The 22046-nt window shown below is 40.2% G+C and overlaps 1 protein-coding gene across 3 annotated transcripts; it reads left to right on the top strand.

Annotated features, from left to right (window-relative positions):
• Nucleotides 1–27: 27 nt before the first annotated feature.
• Nucleotides 28–11398, top strand: cdc42 (cell division cycle 42). Of its 3 annotated transcripts, none has more exons than XM_046875688.1 (6): nucleotides 28–142; nucleotides 5372–5526; nucleotides 5636–5708; nucleotides 6767–6876; nucleotides 6962–7159; nucleotides 10206–11398. In XM_046875688.1, the coding sequence occupies exons 2-6, from the start codon at nucleotides 5422–5424 to the stop codon at nucleotides 10293–10295; spliced, it is 576 nt and encodes a 191-aa protein (XP_046731644.1). In that variant the 5' UTR covers nucleotides 28–142; nucleotides 5372–5421; the 3' UTR covers nucleotides 10296–11398. The 3 variants fall into 3 exon arrangements, with proteins under 3 accessions (XP_046731644.1, XP_046731643.1, XP_046731642.1); XM_046875687.1 differs by lacking the exon at nucleotides 10206–11398 and adding an exon at nucleotides 8625–9392 and having other exon boundaries at nucleotides 93–281; XM_046875686.1 differs by having other exon boundaries at nucleotides 97–281.
• Nucleotides 11399–22046: the final 10648 nt, after the last annotated feature.

Genomic DNA, 22046 nt, shown 5'->3' with positions numbered 1-22046 from the left:
GTGTATATGTATGTATATGTATCAGTAACTCTGATTGTGCTGTTCCGCTGACGGGCTCGTGCCCCTGCTCTTATCCGCGGGAAACCCCGTGCTCGAGCTGCCAACGCCCGGCGAGGAGAGACCGAGCGAGTAGCGGAGTCCGGTGAGTGGAGCTGAACCCCGGCGCTGTCTTCTCTCATCCCCCTCTCATCTCTATCTTTATCACTCTGTGTCTCTGAGCGAGGAATTGGACTCTGCTGGAGCTGGAACATCTCCGAGAAATCGCTTCGGGTATAAAGAAGGTGCGAATGACGCGTTCGTCTTAACAAAAGCTTTACAAATGACATCCGTTGAAAGTTAGCAGTCGTGCTATAGCGAGTTTTCTGGTAACCGGTGAGAGGGAAATAGTTGTGTGTTTAACGCTCTGGTTTTGTTGGTACTGTTCGTATTTGCGAGGTTTAAAACGTAAATCTTTTTTAAATTACCTGATACTATATTATCCTCCATCATTATATTAGAAGTGAGGAGACATTTCTGTTCGATGCTAAAAAGCTAGCTATCTGTAATTAGCGTTACCGGGTGAGTTGAGTGAACTAGCCTCACTGCTTCACCAAACCGGGGTTATTAGCTGCTGATTATCAGCTTGTAACTGATTATATTGCGTTAATAGCTGTATATTTTTCAACCTGTTAACATTAAGTGAAGCTGATTAAGTTAGTGAGCTAGCTAGTGAAACAAAGTTAGCCTCCAAATCACCGTCACCCTCCTCCTCTTCCTCCTCCTCTTCCTCATGTTATTCTCAATACAGATTCATTTCTCATTAGAGGAAAATCTTAACTTTAAGTTTCAAAGCCTGCAAATCATTTTTCAACAGGAAAGCAACATAAGTTTCTACAAATATGTCTAGAGAATGGTTAAGAATTGATAAAATAGTTATGCACAGAATCAGAATGTAAACCAGGGCACTGCTTGTGACATTATAGTTGTTGTTGTTGTTGTGTATATTTATAGAGAAGGTGAGTATATAACAGATAGAAAGACTGTCGGATGGAAGGATAGTCAGATAGACAGACATATAGATAAATAGATAAACAAACTGGTGGATAGATTGTTCGATAGCTATCTAGTTAAATAGATGCATAGATAATAGATAGAGATGATCAGAATGCTAGACAAAAAGATCCAGTTTCTGGTTTAATAATCCTTATTGATCTGCCACAAAATAAATCCAGATCACAACGTAACAATAAATAAACCAAAGTCAGGATGTTTTTCACCTTCGACTTTCTATTTATTGAAAAATATTCACACCCCTAATTGTTTATTAATCCCTGATGATGCAGCAGAGAAATATTTTACCAGCAGGTTGATGCTTAGCTATAACTATATGAGAGTTAATTGTAGATGGGTGGTGATATATATATATATATATATATATATATATATATATATATATATATATATATATATATATATATATAAATAAGTGTGTGTGTGTGTGTATGTATATGTATATATATATCTCACACGTGTGTGTGTGTGTGTGTGTGTGTGTGTGTGTGTTGTTATGCAACAATGCGTTAATTCTGTATAACAGTGACGTCTCATACAGAAAAAATACAGCGGTTTTGGTTTATAACTGAAGCAGCTTGTGTGTTAATAGAAATGATACCACAGTATATAAGTAAGATTTTAGCATGGTAATCAGCGGCAGGGATGTAGGTAGAAGGATGTGTATAAGGCGTCTTGTGTTTTTAAATGTTTAGGCAAAAACAAACAAAAAAAAAAAAACACGACAGGTCTCTGTTGTGGATTTGGCAGAACCGTCTTGGGGGGGAGGAGAGAGAGAGAGAGAGAGAGAGAGAGAGAGAGAGAGAGAGAGAGAGAGAAAAGGCCATTTTAGGAAAAGGTCACTCTTGGAGTGAGTCTTGTGAATCTGTCCATCTGAAGCATGTGAATCTTGTGTGTATATTGTTGTGTAAATTGTGTATCCCGTGTTAAGTTTTCTGTTTCATTTCTGCCACATATGCTTGTTTTTGTCCATCATTTCATTAGAGGGCATGTTATCTTCTGTCCTTTTCCAGGGTGATGAACATCATTTTAAAAGAGTTCTCTTTAAAACTCCAGTTTAACTTCTTTAAAAATAAGAGACTGTAATAATATGTAAGATGCGTAATAGCCAGGATGCACGGTTCTAGAATTGCGATCGTCACACATCCTGGTTTGCACACTGCCAAGGTGGTCGTCTGATAACAATACTCACATGAGAGAGAGAGAGAGAGAGAGAGAGAGAGAGAGAGAGAGCGCTCACTTGGGTCTACTCCACCAAAATAGTGGGACGAGGTCAAGCCCGACTTCCGCAGATTGCTGGAAGGAAACGGGCGTCCCTCCCAGTCCTGCTCCATCTGTGGTTCTGCATCTGCTCTCCCTCTCTCTTTCTCTTTCTCATTCTCATTCTCTCTCACTCAGTCTCAGGGGTAACTAGTGAAACACAAGAAAACCCATCAGACACCTAAAGCGTCCTCCTATACACCCACACCGGGCCGTCTCTGCCTCTCGGTGCCTGTTACAGCCTCTGGTCCATGCTCGTGTTGTTTCTGCGAGCGTGTGCGCGGTCGCAGCTGAACGGATGACGTTATGCGAGAGAGCTTAAAGCTGCAGTGACCTACAATCACGCCGAGTAGGAGGCGTTGAACACTCTGTGGGCTGCTGCGTGTTCTGTAGTGATGAAGCAAAATTTAATTCCTAAAGGAATAGATTTGGAAAGCTATTCGGAAGATTTCATCTGATCCGTTCAGCTGTATGTCGGTGAGCTAAGCCATTATGATTTCACAAGTATATTCAATATGATTTCATTAAAGCGCTCTGAGAAAACTCAGATTATTTACATTTTATCACGACTTCCAAAACATTCCTGCATCAAGAGGTTCATCATTTCCACTGAGGGAAATGTGTTAATAAGGTGCCAACATTTTTCCTTTTTATAAATTCAAAAGTCTTAAAACTGATTTTAAATTGGGCAGTTATTAGTTCTTTACAATACATATAAAGCAGCTACGATTCACCATTATTATGATGCAGTGTGTTCCGATCTCGATTTGATTCAATACCAATGAAGTATGAAGCAGTGGGGAAAAATATGCAATTGAATATGCATGACCTCTTCACAAACACGCCTTTGTAGTGCCAAAAAAATATATTAAATAAAACCAGATCGTTTTTTATGTTTCCAGAAAGATGCAGCTCTACCTCTGCCATGTTGATCTAAATCCTGCATCACCCTCATGACACGCCTCAGTCTCTATTGTAGTGATGCGCCATATTCATGTAGCCTGTGTGGTGCTGAGAGAACGCACTTGATTAACAGTTTAGCGGGGATAAATTCATTTACATATAAAATATCTACGTATTTATATATAAATCTTTTTTTTTTTTATCGATGCAAATATGATAAACGATGCATTGCGATATAAATGCCAACGTGTATCTGATGCACACTATTTTTAAATCAACGCATCACATCGTTATTTTTATTTTTTTTATGCGATGCACCGATACGAATCAGTGACTCTTACCATCCCCAGTGTGTTGATGTGCTACAGGGAGCACTGATGCATGGAAGGAAATAGCCGAGGTTATCTTTGGAACAGTTCGTTTGCGGAAACGTGGACGTGCAACATATCAAAACACTCGGCACAGTCTGGAGAGTCGCTTTCTGGGCATCATAAATTCTACCCGACATCACATAACAAATGAAATATGCGCTATCGCAGACCACGAACAGCATGCGAGATGTCAAAACAACCAGCATGGTGTGGAGATTTGAGCACTGGGTAGCGACGTAATTGGCCCCGCCCATACAGAACATAACAGCGAATATATACACAAACAACGTATCAAAATAGTCCAGTGACGAGTTTTGCATCATCAGGCAGCATTCGGTTTCTGAATATTTTCTACAGGATATGTAAATTCTAGTTTGCTTTGATATTAAAAACGATTACATTGACAGACAAATCAAACAGATTTCATGTTGATTAGTGCATTATTACATGTGTTTTATATATATTTTTTTAAACCACTTGGATTTACCAGAAGAGACCGTGCCCACAGCACGACTTGTTGCTAGCTAGTGTGAATATAGTTTCGTTTATTATTTGTTGCTCTGAGATCATTCAGTGCTTGTGTCTAATATACTGTCATCTATTTAAATCCCGTTTAACATCTGCGGTTTTGCTGTTCCTAATTATAACATCTGGACCCATTGGTCATAATATCGTTCCAGATGAGCTTCATGCAAAGCACAAGTCTGGGGTGGGGTGTTATACAACTTTGGCTAGCGTTTCGAAAATAAATTGCGTGCTGTGTGTTTTGTGAGTTCCTCTGGGGGTTCCTCATGTCTTGATGGTATGATGTTAATGACAGGAGATTTATCCAACATTAATGTAAAACTAGAGCTGTTGTGTCTTAATCAGCAGAAGGCAAAGCTGATAGTATGGTGTTAAACAACCAGGACAGCTTTAGCACACCTTCAGGTGTTGATTCTTAATGCTTAACTGGTGTTTTGATGGTGGAAATGATGGAAAATGTTAACCAACATATTACTCTGAAGTCAGAAGAGACTTGGATTCATTTTAAAGTCTTTAAACAGGAGTAGATTTAGTACCTGGGCTTTACATTTCATATGTAGGTGTTCGAGTTCGTACCCACAGTTTGACCATAACTACTTGCTGTAATTCATATCGTAGCAAATGTACTGCTGCTCCTCCCCAGACAATAAACGTTTCTGGAGATTCAAAGTAAAATATGGATGCTTTTTGCTATTATGTGATTAAGTTGTGAATTTATATTGGTGCTGGAACTAAAGTGTAATGAGAGATTTTCTCTTCTTTAATTAATTTTCTAATTGGACCCTAAAATTAAAGCCAATAGTGTATTTTTTTCCTTTTCTTTGCATTTGTCACCCATCCGAATATCAGTTTATAGTTGTAGCGTTTCAGTAGGGGTGCAACGAATCACATTTGATCTGTGATCCATACAGACAACAATAACGGCTTGAGGAGAAGCAGAACTTGAAAAGCTCCCCGCATCATTCATATCGCATGTATTGGAGCATTTCCTCACTGTAACTTTTCTTGTAATAAATGGAAAGCAAATTAGAGCCGATCCGTGACACAAAAAACATAATCTGAACGTGTGAGGTTTGTGATCCGTTTATGCGCTACGTTTCAGTCATGCGTTAAACAGCAGTCGGTGTTCTGTTCACGCCCTGTATATCTGTGTGACTGTTTTTCTCTCTGCTTATCATCCAACATCTCGTTTCTCAGCGCACCTGCTGGAACTTCCCGAACAGACTTTTTACATTTGTTTCATTTGTTTTTTTTTCCCCCAGATCTTGAATGAGAAGCTTGGACTGTTAAACCAAATAATCAAAGCACAGTTATGCAGACGATCAAGTGCGTCGTGGTCGGCGATGGTGCCGTTGGTAAAACCTGCCTATTAATCTCCTACACGACCAACAAATTCCCTTCTGAATACGTGCCAACGGTGAGCAGCAGCTCCTTCTCGCTTATTTAGATTTTTTAATTGCATTTTATATTGTGTGTGTGAGATTAGATCAGATTTATGACACGTTTATCCGTGTGGATGTTTTCAGGTCTTCGATAACTATGCAGTCACGGTTATGATCGGAGGAGAACCCTACACCCTGGGACTGTTTGACACTGCAGGTACGGCTCATTCGGTAGATTTCGAAATAAATAACGCTGCACGCCAAGATGCTGATTATTATACAGGATAAGGAGGCGCACCAGGGGGTCTGTCAGCAGCTCCACTCTCGTCGTTGTCCGAAAGACTTTGTGGGAATAACAAAAGCGTGCGTCAGTGCATTCCAGACATACTTATGGAAGGCAGAGCAAGCTTTCAGGATCTTCTGGACATGTATACATGGGCTGATGGCTGGCTGAGTTGTCTCGCTTCCTTTCATACTTCCTGTCTCTGCGCTGTGTGTGTGTGTGTGTGTGTGTGTGTGTGTGTGTGTGTGTGTTGATTCAGTGCATCAGTCTGCACTCAACCATACGCAACACTGCTCATGATGTAAACTGCCAGCAATACAGCAGTGCTGCATCTTTAGAAAAAAAATGACAAGCTATAATTAAACTACTCATCATTAATAAGCACATTTTTAATGCAGTGCTATTATTCAATTAATGCCGACATTTTCCTACAATTTTACAAGTTTAAGTACATTTTATTCCCATCAGCTTCTACTTTTTGGCTTGTAAATTATTTATTTAAAAAAATCTGTTTAGTTCCTAACTCGCCCAAGCCTCTGTACAAAACTGCTGACTAGGCATGCTTTAGAACAATCACCTGCTTTCATATTTTTCAAAGTAGGTTGGTAATTCCATGTGTGTATTAGATTTATTCCAAATTTTACTATTCACTCTTTTTATTTATTTTTTTATTCATTCATAAATGTTTGGTGAGTAATTTCTGCTGGAGATAGGCAATATTATGATATCGTAAAATTGTTTCTTTGCACTTAAAAAATCGAGAATATATGCTTCTTTTTTTTTATTTCCTAGCAGGTTAATCTTAGGAGCACAAAAGCCTGTTTAGAGATTTCAGTGTCACCATGATGAAGTCTTTGATCTTATACTTACACCTATCACGTATAACATTATGACCACCTGCCTAATATTGTGTTGGTCCTCCTTTTACTGCTTACAGTCTTGTCTGCAGTTTGTGGTGTTCTTGATTAAACCCTGTTTCATCTCTCCTCCAGGTCAGGAAGATTACGATAGATTACGACCCCTGAGTTACCCCCAAACAGATGTTTTCTTAGTCTGTTTCTCCGTCGTTTCCCCGTCTTCATTTGAAAACGTCAAAGAAAAGGTTGGTCTCGTGCTCGTCCGCGATCCTTCTCCAACCTTCTCGTCTTACCTTCTTTCTAACGCGCGAACATCCGTTTCATTCCCAGTGGGTACCGGAGATCACCCACCACTGTCCAAAGACCCCCTTCCTGCTTGTGGGAACGCAGATCGATCTGAGAGACGACCCGTCCACCATCGAGAAGCTCGCAAAGAACAAACAGAAGCCGATCACTCCGGAGACGGCTGAGAAGCTGGCCCGAGACCTGAAAGCCGTCAAGTACGTGGAGTGCTCCGCTCTCACACAGGTAAGACTAACGATAGTAGGAATTCTGGATCTGTTACTTTTTATTGTTCTGATTTCATTTCTGTCGAAAATGCGTCGAATGTCTCCCAAGTTCATGTTGGCAGATTTTTGCTTATTTGTCATGTGTGTAGATTGTAGCGTCGTTAGATTTTAATTCTTAAAACTTAAAAAGCACATTGTTCACTGACGTCCGTTACGATTTCCCCTTCAAGGTAAGTTTAGCAAAAACACAGTCAACGAACAAAGTGGAAGAATTTGTACAGAGGCTCAGAGACACAGGTGCTTCATTGCATTGTGGCATGTGTGTGTGTCCTCACTTTTAGTGTCGATTCCTCGCTAAGCTTTTTCTCCACTTTCGAATTGTTGTGTATGTAAACGATATGACGTTTATTCAGAAGTGGACAAATCAATAACCCAGGATGCCTGCTGAATGCTGATTGGTTGAGAGCAGCCTTTATTTTATTTTATTTTTTTCTTTCTTCAAATATTAATCCAGAACTGGATCATAGAATTGCAGTCAACCAAATTTACAGCTCACTTGTTGTTGATCACGGCCCAAACTTTTCAAAAAAGCTTTAGCAAACAGGACCTCTTAAAACCCAAGGTCCACCCTACTGAGAGTGATGAGCACGTAGCAGCCACATTGTTCCGAAATCTGAACTTTCATATTGACACCAAGGTTTTGACGATTGAACAAAAAATCGTATCGAGATCAAAAAGATTTTGGCGTGATTTTAACCAACGCCAATCGTGTCATAGGACAGAACCATTAGCATGTGCTCATATATCAATACATTCTACATTAAAAACTTTGTTCGAGTATCAAGATGATGTATGCGCTTGTATTCGGTATTTTGTTGTATTAGCAACAACGCTCTCGTCATTTGTTAGTTTTACTCGTTTGTCCTTCCCTGACGTTTTAATGCAGTTTCAAGTATTTTAGTTTGTCGGCATAATGCATGAATTACGCTGGAAAATTAGGGTTTTTATTGCTCCTGATTTGGAATGACACTAAAAACTACTTTGTAATTAAAAACAAAAATAGATACATCAATGTAAAACGTTGTGTATAAGAAGAAAAAAATCAATTCTTTTAATCACCAGTTTTGTTTTTTTGCTTTTAGCCTGGAAATGAGTATGAACTATATTTAAGACAGGCTTCAAAAGCAAATAGTTGCAAATTGACGAGCTGCTCTGGCAATGATGCAAGAGCTTTTGACACAAGTTCCCTCACCACGTCATTTCCATTCAGTGCTCCTGCGGTTCTTTTGGGTTTCCTTCCTCTTCGGCAGAGAAGACTTTCAGCTCTTTCCGTTTCGCCGCCGCAAAAGCCTTGTGCTTTTTCTCACAGAAATCATTGTTCTTCTTTTTGTTTTTTTTTTTTGTGTTTCTTTCCTCTAACATCTGTGTGCTGCAACTTCTAACCTTACTGCTTATTCTTTTCCCTTCTTCCTCTGTCTTTATAGAGAGGTCTGAAGAATGTATTTGACGAAGCTATCCTAGCCGCTCTCGAACCGCCTGAAACACAGCGAAAACGGAAGTGCTGTATATTTTAGTCATTTCTCTTTTTCTTTCTCTCTCTCTCTCTTTCTCTTTTATTACGCCTAACTTTCTCCCCCAGATGTTTGTTGCTCCCTAGTTTAGCTCTTGCTCCTGATTTGCAAACAAATGAAGCTTGTCTTATGTTTTATGCTTCATATTATTGAAGTGCCCTAACCCCACACACACACACCTTTTTTTTTCTTCCTTCTCTGCAGTCATTGATCTTAAGAATGCTTCCTTTTGTCGTTTTCATCACCTCTTGTATTTAATGTAGGTTTTGTTTTCTCCGGTTGTGGAGAATTATAACTATTATTACATATAACTTTTACTACCATTATTGTAAATTTGCTTTAATTTTTTTTTTCTTACTTGCATTTAAACCTTGTAACACCGATCAAGTCACACGTTGTCTAAAGTTCTCATTTCTTCATTTCTCCTGTCCAAGAGAGTGGGCGGGGCCAAAGAAGTAAACTGACCAAGCAGCTCGAACAAATTGCGCTCGTCTGGGTTTTTTTTTTCTTCTTTTCTTTCTCTCTATCTTCCTTATTTCAATGTGTTACTTTATACTGCAGTTATTGTGCGAACCTGGCGTTAAGGCTCCGCCTCGCAATCTGGTGCCCCGTCCTGGGATTTACCTTCTATATCTTGTGAAATGATTTGTGTGATTAATAAAGGTCAGCGCAAAATCGCCATCTCGAGTGCGTCTCGTCAATTGTGCACATAAAGGAAGTGTGTTAATACAGGATAAAGGACATACTGCATTTCAGTTCATTCTAAAGGTGTCGAAAGGGTTTGAGGTCAAGGCTCCTTCATGCCAACATTTATACACCATGTCTTCATGGGGATCTTGTAAACAGAAGCACTAATATATAATATACTGTAGGACTAACTTTTATTTACTTATTTATTTTTAACCCCTGTGATGGTTGGGGGTGCACATACTTCTGGCCATATTTAAAGAATTTGATGCATAATTGCGTGTTCCTTGCTCATGCTGATTCTGATCCTAATAAACATCTGTCAAACCAAATGTCTCCTTGGTGCATCCAAACCGGTCCTGACCTACATGAGAATCTGTGCATTGATTTGATTTTTGCCTTTTCTTTACATATCATTCATTTTATTTTAGCTCCTTTTTTCCCCCTTCTGCATCCTCCTGACCAGCCCTTGTGTCTCTGAGCACTGTTTGTATCACGTCCACTTTGTTTTTTTATCACAGAATAACTTATGAGCATGTCCAGGTCCCAGCACTCTTATATATAAACTTTAAAAGTACAGGATTGTGATAATGCGGCGGCTTGTGGTTTTTTCCCAGAATCCCTCAAGCATGTCAAACTTTGATCTTTGATCTCCTTTTGATCTTTTTTTTTTTTTTTTCTGTCCTTGCATCAACATCCAATGTTTCATTCGCATTATTGCACTGTCTGGTTTATTCCTTTTTTCTTTTTTTGCGTCAGTGTTGATCCACATTGAGTCTCCATGTCTTCCCTGCTTTGTGTCCACAGAAAGGCCTAAAGAATGTATTTGACGAGGCGATTTTGGCAGCCCTGGAACCCCCCGAGCCCAAGAAGAAGCGTAAATGCGTGCTGCTATGAACGCGCTTTTTCTTTCTTTCTTTCTTTCTCCCCTCCTTTTTATTTTCTCTGCTAAGGCTGGCCAACAGCTTTATACTCGTAAAAAAAAAAAACGCAATGCCTAAAAAAAAGAAGTGACTTAATTTTTTTTTTTTGCTCTGCAATAAAATATAATAAAAAAAAAAACCCTACACACACAGGGCTCAGTTTCTGAGCTCCCTATCATTGTACCACGCGTTTAATCTAGATTTACATTTTTTAACGCTTTACTTCACAGTGAAACGTGGATTTTGATGTTTAACCAAGTTTTTCGTTGCCGTAACGGATAATTGCGCACCGGCGCGCGCAGGTTAGGAAAGGGGAACGGTCACTAGCGCGACAGGTATACGCTAGTAGCGTCGCGAATCCTCCTGTGTAACTCTTACACTAGAAGGTCACCAGAAGTGCTTGGAAAAGAAAAGCACCCTCCTCCACCACCACCACCTCCACGTTGTAGACTGTTTCAAAGAATGAGCATGTAAATAAGAGCTGGTTATAATAAAGGTCTTGTCGCACAGAATCGGGTTTTCTCACACAGGGAACTTCTAACAGTGTTAGCAGAACAAGAGCCGTGTCCGTCTGCATCGCCAGGGACCACTGAAGCCTTTTTTTGTTTTTGTTTTTTTTTCGTTCTTACTCTGAAAACTTGTAATGCATGGAGGTAAGCACCTCTGGTTTCTTTTACATAGGTTAACAATTTCTTCATTTAATAATAATGTAAGCTGATGTTGTAGAGTCCACTCGTTTTTACCAAAATGTGTTCCCTCACCCTCCTCCTCCCCTCCCCCTCTTCACTCCTTTTTTTTTTTTTTTTTGTCCACTTTTTGTTTTCGTCATTTTTGGGCAGGATCCCAGCGAAACATTGATCCACCTCTAATTTAATGGGCAATAAAAATCAGTGGTTTAATCCATTTCAGCGTTTTTCCTTTTCCTCTCGAAGTCTGTGTTTACTCAAGTAAATAGAGGTGGATTAAGGTTTATCTGAATTCCTGTCCTGTTTCAGTGTAAGACCAAATGCTCTGTATGAAGTCTGTCCTTTGTACTGTATATGCATTCTTTTAAAGATTATTAAACTTATACCTTAATTGCCTTTTTTATTTTCATTTTATCCGTCTAATAGACACATTACCCGCTTTTTTTTTGTTTGTTTTTTTTCCCCTCGTTTTTATTTATTTATATTTTTGGTTTAATCATTAATTATACAGGTATGGTTGCAAATTTCCAGGAATTTTCCAGAATGAAAACTTATGGAAATCAACCGGGAATTTACAAAATTGCAGGTTTGTCAATAACTGGGAATATAAATGTAGTTTAATGTAAAAATCTTGCAGGATAATTTGGATTAAAAACAGATTTAATGCGATTTCAGTTGAATTTCTCTCCTGCATGCACTTACTGTGGGGCTACTGAGGCCACGCCCCCTACATGCACCATGCATTCCTCAAATCACATATAACGCCATTTCTCGAATCCCGCACACAGAATAGCGTCAAAAAATGTCCATCTTGGGTTTTCTCATGAATTACATAAATATTACATGCATTTGTTTAAAACCTGTGTGTGTGTGTGTGTGTGTGTGTGTGTGTGTGTGTGTGTGTGTGTGTGTGTAAGATTTTGAAAAAAAAAATTGTCAATGTAATTTTTATTTATTTTTTTTAATCTGTATTAGTTTGCAACCATGTCATCTTAGGAACAAAGAGTAGTGGAACCAGGCTGAGAGAAGAGGTGACCATCTGTGAGCAACAGTATGGTTTTATGCTGAGGAAGAGCACCACAGACGCATTATTTGCTTTGAGAATGTTGATGGAGAAGTATAGAGGAGGTCAGAAGGAGTTGCATTGTGTGTTTGTGGATTTAGAGAAAGTGTACGACAGGGTGGAGAGAGGAGTTGTGGTATTGTATGAGGAAGTCTGATGTGGCAGAGAAGTATGTGAGGGTGGTGCAGGACATGTATGAGGATGGTGTGACAGCATTGAACTGTGCAGTAGGAACGACAGACTGGTTTAAGGTGGAGGTTAGACTGCATCAAGGATCAGCTCTGAGCCCTTTCCTGTTTGTAGCGGTGATAGACAGGTTGAAGGACGAGGTCAGACAGTAGTCTCCGTGGACTATGATGATTGCAGATTGTTATTTATAGTGAGAGTAGGAAGCAGGTGGAGAAGAGCCTGGAGAGGTGGAGGTACACACTGGAGAGAAGGGGAATGAAAGTCAGTAGGAGTAAGACAGAGTACATGTGTGTGAATGAGAGGGAGGGCAGTGGAAGGGTGCGGTTGCAGGGAGAAGAGGTGGAGAAGGTGAAGGAGTTCAGGTATCTGGTGTCAACAGTGCAAAGTAATGGAGAGTGTGTTAGAGAAGTGAAGAAAAGAGTGCAGGCAGGGTGGAGTGGGTGGAGAAGAGTGATAGCAGGAGTGATTTGTGATAGAGTATCTGTGAGAGTGAAAGGGAAAGTTTATAGGACTGGATGGACAGGATTAGAAATGAGATGATTAGAGATTTATGGATGTGGTGAGGGAAGACATGCAGGAGGTGAAAAGAAGGCAGAGATAGACAACGGGGTATGAAGACGGGTGATCTCCTGTGGCGACCCCTAATGGGAGAAGCCGAAAGAAGTAGTTGTTGTTGATATAAATTTGTAGTTCCTTTCCATACATTCCTGAAAATTTTCAAATAATTCCCATATAAATTTTCCAAAAATGTACCGAAAATTTCTCGAAGTATAGGAGCATTACGGATCAATGTATACACCAGAACGTGGCTTAGAAGTGGACACATGGCTAAAAATAAACCTGTAGTATGATTTCCTCCACCAGAGGGTGCTGTTTGATTATCTATATTAGAGAGATGCCTAAACCTTCTCTTATAAAGGAACAAAAATCAAACTTGGTTGAAGGCCGTGTACCAAAAGTAAATATCAACATCAGAGCTGTCACGGTTCCTTTTCTTTATAATTTAATAATATTTAGGGCTAAATAAATATCTATTACTGTAAGTTTTATTTTCAAAGGTTTGTATTTCAGTAAAACTTATAGACCAGTAAGAACATAGAAATGATCGGTGAGAAGGTGAGGATACCTGGGGTGCAGTCAGCGTTCACATTCATCTTAAAGGTGTTCACTATAGCAGGAGATCTTCATGGAGCTGTCTTTGTGCACAGGAGCATGAAACAGGTTTGTGTCTCCTAGTTCAAGTAAAATGAGCAGTTTAGACGGAACCCCACCCAGGAACATATCCAAGAGCACGACGTGTTTGCTTTAGCACGTTTCAGTAGTTCGAAGTGTCGAGCAGACCTGAGCTATGGAACGTGCTGATCCATGTTGGACGTGTGAAAAGCACAGTGTCAATATATTCTGTAACTTTGTGCTCGACCATGATGAATGGCAAAGGATGCTTTGGAGCTCTACCCCGGAGATCAACACCGCCTCGCCGAGGTGTTGATGGATCTCCTGTCACCGCGAGGGGGAACGTGTTTTTCTTCTCAGGTTGATTAATAATAAACGGTTTCTGGACTAAAAGGGATGTTGTAGATGCAGGAGAAATATCGAGAAAAGATATGCACCTTTTTAACCCATTAGTACATTAATTGCTTAACTGGTATTTATATACTCGTGTAGGAATTGAATTTATAATTTATAATTAATTAAAATGATTTATGGTCAAAGTTCTGAAAGATCTACCTTATTTGGAAAAAAAAGTTGTTGACATTTATCAAGATTCCAGAACTATGCTTTATGGCAGTGTTTGACACGCGTCCACACACAGATACTTTTGATAACATTTCGTTTTCATTCCTCAGTGTTAAAAACAAATTGTTATCTGTGTGAACTGCGGTTTCAAATATCTCGACCAGGAAAAAAAAAAAAAAGAATAAGAGCAAAATGTGAAACAAGGATCCTGATGTGTGGGCTGATGATGAATACAGGGTTTGCCTTGTGTCTTATCTGAAATCTTCATTCACAGTGTGTTTAGATTCTGTTCTATGGAAACCCGTTTTCGACACACAAAAAAAAATTCCCTAATTTTTTTTTTTTTTTATTACATTTTTTTTTTTTGCAATTCCGACTTTTTTTTTCCCAATCACAATTTCGACTCATTTTCTTGCCATTCCAGTTTTATTTCTCTTAATTGTAATTTTATTTCACACAGCTGTTTTTTTTCCTCCCAGTTCTGACTTTATTTCTTGCAATTCCGACTTTTTTTCTTGCAATTCCGACTTTTTTTCTTGCAATTCCGACTTATTTTTTTGCAATTCCGACTTATTTCTTATAACTGTAATTTTATTTCACACAGCTGTGCCTTTTTTCCCCGCAGTTCGGACTTTATTTCTTGCAATTCCGACCTTTTTCTTGCAATTCCGACTTATTTTTTTGCAATTCCGACTTTTTTCTTGCAATTCCGACTTTTTTCTTGCAATTCCAGTTTTATTTCTCATAATTGTAATTTTATTTCACACAGCTGTGCCTTTTTGCCTCGTAATTCCGACTTTATTTCTTGCAATTCCGACCTTTTTCTTGCAATTCCGACTTTTTTCCTGCAATTCGGACTTTATTTCCTCGCAATTAAGACTTTATCTACATTATTTATCTAATTGGGCAGCGTCATCCGCGCTGTAGTGCCAGGAATCTTTACACATTGAAAATAAAATAGGATATAATCAATATATCGATTTAAGAAACAATGGATAAAATCATACAAGACTATTTTTCTGTGTGGTTTCAGAAACTGTTCTGTCCAGAAAGCAGATGCAGCCGTTGTAGCCTGAGCTCTTGTCTGCTATGTACACGCTTTGCATTGTAACAATAAAGTGGGAGCAGAAGTGATCGCTAAAGCTACCGCTTGGAAAAAAAAAAAATTTACCAGAAAAAAGTTATTGTGGCTTAAATCCATGCTGTTCTATTGTCCATACTGTTCCATATTGTTCATACTGGTAACAAGTTCCCAGCGCAAAAAAAAAAAGCGAGAATGCACAAGTTGGCGCATAAAACATTTTTTTACTCCATAAAGATTCGTTCACCTCCACCCCATTTTTGTTTTAGCTACTCGAAACTATGATGTCTCTGGACTGGGACATAATCTCCCCCGTCATTCTTAGGTGTATGTGTTTTCAGATTGACAATAGAGGGAAATCCCATATACCGAATGAAAGAAAAGCCCCTCAAGACACATACCACGTTTTTTGAGCTTTACCAGTGAGGGGGTGTTGGGATGTATTGAGCTGACTGTACAAGGTCTCTTTACACATTCCTCGAGTGTCTTGGACGATATCTGTCAGCAAGCACTTGCGCTAAATAGCAGCAGAAAGCGATTAATTATGCCATGTGTGGAATGGCTGGTATTCTTTGCAGTGTTTAATTTTTTTCCAGCTAGGTGGGGGCGACCACCTGCACGAGAATCCTGGTTATCAGCCTCGTTATCACAATAGAGGCTGCTCTCACTGACAGCTCTGCCAGGTCGGGCATGCATGAAGTCAAGTTTCCATGCTCCGCCTGTGGAACCACGGCCAGCTGTGCTATGGTTATGTGAACTCTCCCTGTACTCGGCCATGATTATTATGGGTTTGTCGATCGAGGTCGTCCCAAGAACGAGTTGTTTCAAGATCGGGATTGCGAATGCTAATTCGATGCTTACGTTTTGTGCCTTTAACCTTCAAGTTTTCACAATTCTTGATTCCGAGTGGCCACAAGGTGTTGACTAATTTTCTTTGAATTACGAACACATGTTCGGAAAGGAGACACGGTGATATAGTGGTTAGCATGTTTGTTTCAAACCTCCAGGGTTGGGGGTTGCCCTGTGCGAGGTTCTCTGGGTTTCCTGGGTACTCCAGTTTTCTCCTCTGGTCTAAAAGACATTTGTGCCCAGCAATACCACCTTGTGCCCAGAATACCACAGATTTAATGGAAGCTCTGAAAACCTTAAATAGGAACAACTTGGCCAGAACCTTGGTTGATAGCCGTATTTAATTGATGATCCTGAGAAAGCTGTGCTTATTTGAAGGAATCTCCAGTGTTATGGACTTGAGCAAGTCTACAGGACAATTTACAGGAAAGATGTACGCTTTACGGTTCTCTTGGTAACTTGCTATGCTACAGCCATTTGTTTGATTGTTTTTTTTAGGTTTTCCATGACATTACTCTAAATACATGAGATTTTTGTAAAAGATGTATCGTTTTGGATTGTAATTGTTGCCATAATTGGAGAAACAACAGTAACACCACTCTCGTTAATTATTTTCATTTAACAGCAGGTCCCCCTGTTAAGTCAGTGCAACAACTTTCAATCCCACCCAAATGACTTTTAATTAGTACAGCTGTTTGCTCACTACACGTGAATCCTCAGAGGTGTGATCGGATCACGATTGACGCTGTCCAGGTCGACCACAAAACGATTTCATTACTCACGCTCCATTAAAGGCACTTTTTCATTCCCCAAAAGTCTTATTTAAATGGTGCATCAATCAGGTAGCATGTGCTATTAGTCATCTAGTGTAGATTGTCCATGTGACTGCACTGGACTTTTTTCTGGCCTTAATTTCAGTCTCCGGTAGAGCTGACTTAAATCCAAAACAAACACTTTGACTCCTTACGACGTTCGCTTGTTCGATGTGCTCTCTCTCTGAGGACGACATTTTTCTCAACCGTCGCTGATCACATCTTGTTTTTTACGCAGCACCTCCGGGAAGCCCAATTAGGACGAAAAAGGCCAAACCTGGGGCATTCAAAAGCAATTCGGAAAGCTCTGGTTGGCACCAATAGCGCTCGGAAGTCTGGATTGAGCTTTTAGTGTGTGCTGTCAGTGGCATGTCAGGAGTAAGTCAGCGAAGTGGGAGATGAAGTGTAGATAAGCCCCTCGCGATTCGCAAAACGGGCAGAGGGAAGCATCTGATACCGTACGCCAGTCAAAACCAAACATGCTCGGGAGCTGTTGAAAAGCAAACCTGTGGAGTAAGACAGCTATGCCACGATGAAATATCGCAGAGTCATAAATCAAAAAGCCCACATCGCACAGCCCCTCCTCCTCTCCTCCCACCCTTTGGCCATCTGTGCCATGGCAACGTGTGAAGCCTGTACTCAGGAAGGTGCATACCTCCCGAGGCTGCGTTGCAGGAACACGCATGCCGTCTTTACACCGGATCGGCTAATGGAATGCAATGCGATCCTCTTAGCTCGGCTTTGCCTTTTGCTTTTTGTTGCACGTGACACAAAAAAAACGATACGTGCTTACTATTAAATAACGTTTAGTCGCCAATTAAGTGTTTGTGCTGAGTCTGTTTTTTGATTAGGTTGGCCCTTTTCGAGCTTGCTCTGCTCTTTTAAATCTGCATTTGTATATCATGCACATGCAGCATAAGACTGTTTAATGTCCTCCTCTGATGCACTGTTCAAATCAAGAGTGGTATTTTCCTTTTCAAAGATTTTCAAAGAGTGTGATGGTAAGAAAAGCAGACAGAGCCACAGGGTCTGTGCAGTGCATTTCTCACCCTGTCAGTATCGTGGCCCCGTGCCAGCTTCAGCAACAGCGCTGATGTTTACCATTAGGGAAGCCGACAGCAAAGAGTGCTGTGTTTCACCCTGGCCTATTACCACAGTAGTTTTCACTTATGCTGTTGGGATACATGCGTTTCATTCACGGGCCATCTCCTCTGGCACAGGATTCAAATCCCGGCAGGTGTACAAGGTATCCGTGTTAACCGAGCTGTTCGAGCATCCATAACGTGAACACAGGACAACCGTGTCCAAACTAGTGACGCCAACCAGCATGGATGCATGGTACAGGTGGCTGGAGAAATCCTGGCTGAAGGATTTGTGTTGTGCATACTTTCTTTATTATGGCCGCCTTTTGGATAACAATCTCGGAATATTCCACACACCTGTGTTTTAATCATATAGTGTGATATTAAGGTCGCATTCCACCTTTACAGGTTTACAGGAGAAAGATCTGTGGATCCATTTGACATCTTACACTATGGAGAATTTTGACTGAAAAACCCACTGGGGCTTTTGGTCTAATGAATGTCCTAAGAACCCCACACCCTTCCTACCACTGTTCTCTTTATTACCCCAATTCTCTTGGATTGCACATTTTGAAATATAGTGCTGATAGGAAGGTTTTTTAAGGATCCAATTATATACAATTTTGGACCCCCTCAGTGTCCAGGATCATTGTTCTCTTGGGGCCCAAAGAATCCATTTGACCTCACACTACTATTTTGTATTGTGTATGTGTGGGATGAATCCTGGGCATGATATTGAGTTTTACAAGTCTCATTCCAGCTTTGTAGATTTACAAGGGCACTAATAGGATTTTGGATGGGTTACAGGGGCTCCAAATCAGAACATTTTTGGACACTTCCTGTACACACTCACAATTGGTCACAATGCTGTCTAGTGCCTTGCATTTGAATACAAAAGGCACCTGTGTTTTCATTAGAGGTTAATCCCAGGTTGTTCAGGTCACTTCAAATGTTTATAGAATTACATGGGTTTATTTTGGGACTCCCCTGAGGCCCCCCTCTATTGCACTATTGGCAGTTTTTGATCAGTAGGATACCTTTGGGCTTCCTGTCTACTTGGGACCCTGGGAAACCTTGTCTCATTGAACACCAGTCCTGTAGAACAATTTAGGTGTACTACTGACATATTTACAAGGGCATCTATAGAAACATTCTGTCTCCAGACAGCATTTTTTAATGCCCTTCTCTTGGACAACAGATTCAGAAGATTCTCCACATCTGTGGGGACCCCTAACACCCCACCAAGGTAATTCAATAGAACCCGTTTGGTCTTCCTGTGCACTTCAAGCCCTAAGACTTTGTCTCACCTCCTACCCACCCCCCACCTTTTCCGGCACGCTTCCAGCTTTGACAGTTGCATCACTGTTCAGATATGTGGATTCAAATTTAGCTTCCAAAGAATAAGCACATGGATTGGAAAAGGCTTCATATATCAATTCTTGACGGATGAGCCATTGTGGAAGCATTCTTGTGGTTTGTGCTGAAACAATACAACACATTGAGGGGCTGGCGTAGCAAAAATCCAGAGGCTCGCCTTGACTTGAAATTCTGCAATGATTGTTCAAGATGCCCACTATGCCATGGTTTTTCAAAAAGGGAACAGGAAAAAGGGGCGCAAAAGAGAAAAATTCAGGCTCATTCCGTCTCTTATTCACGCTACCACTTTCTGCAACGTTCTGAAAAAGTTTTTCAGGTTGGAATTCTTTACCAAAGAAACTTCACACCGGCACTCACCTGGAAAGAAATCCAAAAGGATTGGGTTGTCAAGAATCCCAAAAGGGATTAAAAGTATTGTTTGCTAAGTACATGCACAGGCTTCTCTAGTCACTTTATCATTAAACGGTGTCAATGCTTTCAATGTTTTCTGGGGATTTTTAATACATTTTTCCTGGAGTTTTTGCTTGGGTCAGTTTAGTAAGACTTTGAATTTCCTGGCCAAGGTGGTAAGATTTCGGGTAAAGTAAAAATCGAACAAAAATAACGACCTTTATGGCAAATCAATCATCTCGAAGTCTTTGGTGTCCGGTCGCATATCATAAGAGCCTTGCTTATTTATTTATTGCACAACCTGGGGCTTTTGGTGACCGGGAAAAAGAAATGGATGGAGGAGGGTGGTGGGGGTGGAGGAGTAATGCAACTGTCATCACAAACAAGAAACATCTGTCTCATTTGTGTAACTTGTTTTCTTTTAATATGAGAAGTATGTTGGTGGAGATCTGTGAGTTTTGAGGCAAGCCTTGAAGCAGAGAGCGAAGCACATTGAGTCTCCTTGGCCTTTTTTCCTTTTGCGATTCAGTCCAAAAGGCTTGAATTTGTCCCAAAAAAAATGCCAGGATTCGAGTGCCGAACTCCGCAAATTGAAATAGAAGAAAGCTGCGTTGTGGTTTTATATCTATTTTGCTTTCCAACTGCACGTGATTGCCAAGGGTCTTAAAATAGCTATTGTATAACAGTAGCTGAACGGTTAAAGAGTCTGATCCCTTTATTGAATTGTACCTTGATAATCATGTTATGTCTCGGGCAAAGCCTCTACAAATATTAAATTACCGTGTGGTATTTCAGTCCGAGGTGAAGAGGGGAGCATTCTGAATTGTATTTCATCACCGCAACTCTACACACAATCTCAATTTATCAGTGATATGTAACTAATAGTGAAGGGTCAACCTTCTGAAAATGCAGTACCATTTATTAGTAAACATCACATGACCCTACGTATCTTTAGAACTGCATTTAAGTTTGCTGAGGCCCCAATATCGGGACTCCCAAAAACAAGAAAAGACAGAATCCACAGGATGTGCTGGTATTACAAGGACTTTGTGGCCACAGTGATGCCCCACATTTTAATTTTGCTTACCATAATACTAGACAAGTGCCTCCTCTTTTTAAACCGGCCCCATCCTCCGACCATAATCCCAAGCTTATTAGAGCCAGACCTTTGAGAAAACCTGCTCTAGGGTGGTAAAAGGGGTATTGGAAACCACATGCTGTTCAGATGCTGAAAAGAGCGCTTTAGATTAAGGAGGTCTAGGAACAAAGCATTGATTCTATGAACTTATTTTAAGTTTCTGGTGAATTCAACTGGCATCTATTTTCACTATTTAGGTTTGTTGTAAATGAAAAAAAATGAAGTTGTAAATTTCCCAATGGGATTAATTAACTGTCTGTCTGTCTGTCTGTCTGTCTGTCTGTCTGTCTGTCTGTCTGTCTATCTATCTATCTATCTATCTATCTATCTATCTATCTATCTATCTATCTATCTATCTATCTATCTATCTATCTATCTATCTATCTATCTATCTATCTATCGCAGTTCAGTTGTTGAATCAGATACCCTTACAAAGGTGTAGTAGAAGGATGATCTCTAGGTGCTCCGGCAGTGTCTTCCTGTGTTACGCTTAACATTTAATCACTCCACTGGTTAACAACGAGCTGCCATCTATTTCTGTCTTCACCGTAGACGTTGTCCTTTAAGCACAGCGATACACACATTCATCCTTTCTAATAACCTTTTTATCTACTGACTCATGTCCGCCGTGGCAACGAGCTCATTTAAAAACTCAGTGCTTATAAAAAGCGTCATTAGGGGCAACAGCTGAGCCAGTTGTGATGTTGAGGTGAGGGCAGAACCATCTTTAGTATTTTAGCACCAAACCACATGTACGTGGTGGCCAACATCCCTCATTCCTGCTGCATAGTTTCCATAAATATTTATTGTTCTTGGTATGATGGGTGCAGTCCAGTTTGTGTCACTGGGCAGCTGGGCGTACAAACTGGACATGTCACGCACAGACCTCTGCCTTTTGTCTCGTATTCAGGCTCCAAAAGTCTGAGTCTGCTTCCAGTGGCATCATTTTAATCATGCACAATGTGTTCTTGTCGATGAGGATTGTTTCGGCTGCTATAAAGCCAAATGGTGTGTTCAAATATTTGAACACCGCAATTAATTACTTATATTACTTATCGCTCAAAAATTTTATAATGCCTCAACTCAATGTCCGTTTGCTTTGTCAAAAACTAAGAAATAAATGGGAGTTGTCTGCGTATATACACAATATGGACAAAGGTTTGTGCACACCTGACTGCTATGTGCTTCTTTTTGAACATCCCATTTAGTCCCCTTTTGCTGTAATTGTAACCGCCACTCTAATGGGAAGATGTTCCACTAGATTTTGGGAAGATTTGTCTGAGACTCATTAGGCCACCAGGGTGTTAGTAAAGTCAGGTAC

This window comes from Silurus meridionalis, chromosome 19 (assembly GCF_014805685.1).
Source record: "Silurus meridionalis isolate SWU-2019-XX chromosome 19, ASM1480568v1, whole genome shotgun sequence".
NCBI lineage: Eukaryota > Metazoa > Chordata > Actinopteri > Siluriformes > Siluridae > Silurus > Silurus meridionalis.
The sequence above is the reverse complement of the archived record's forward strand: the minus strand, read 5'-3'. Positions and strand labels throughout refer to the sequence as shown.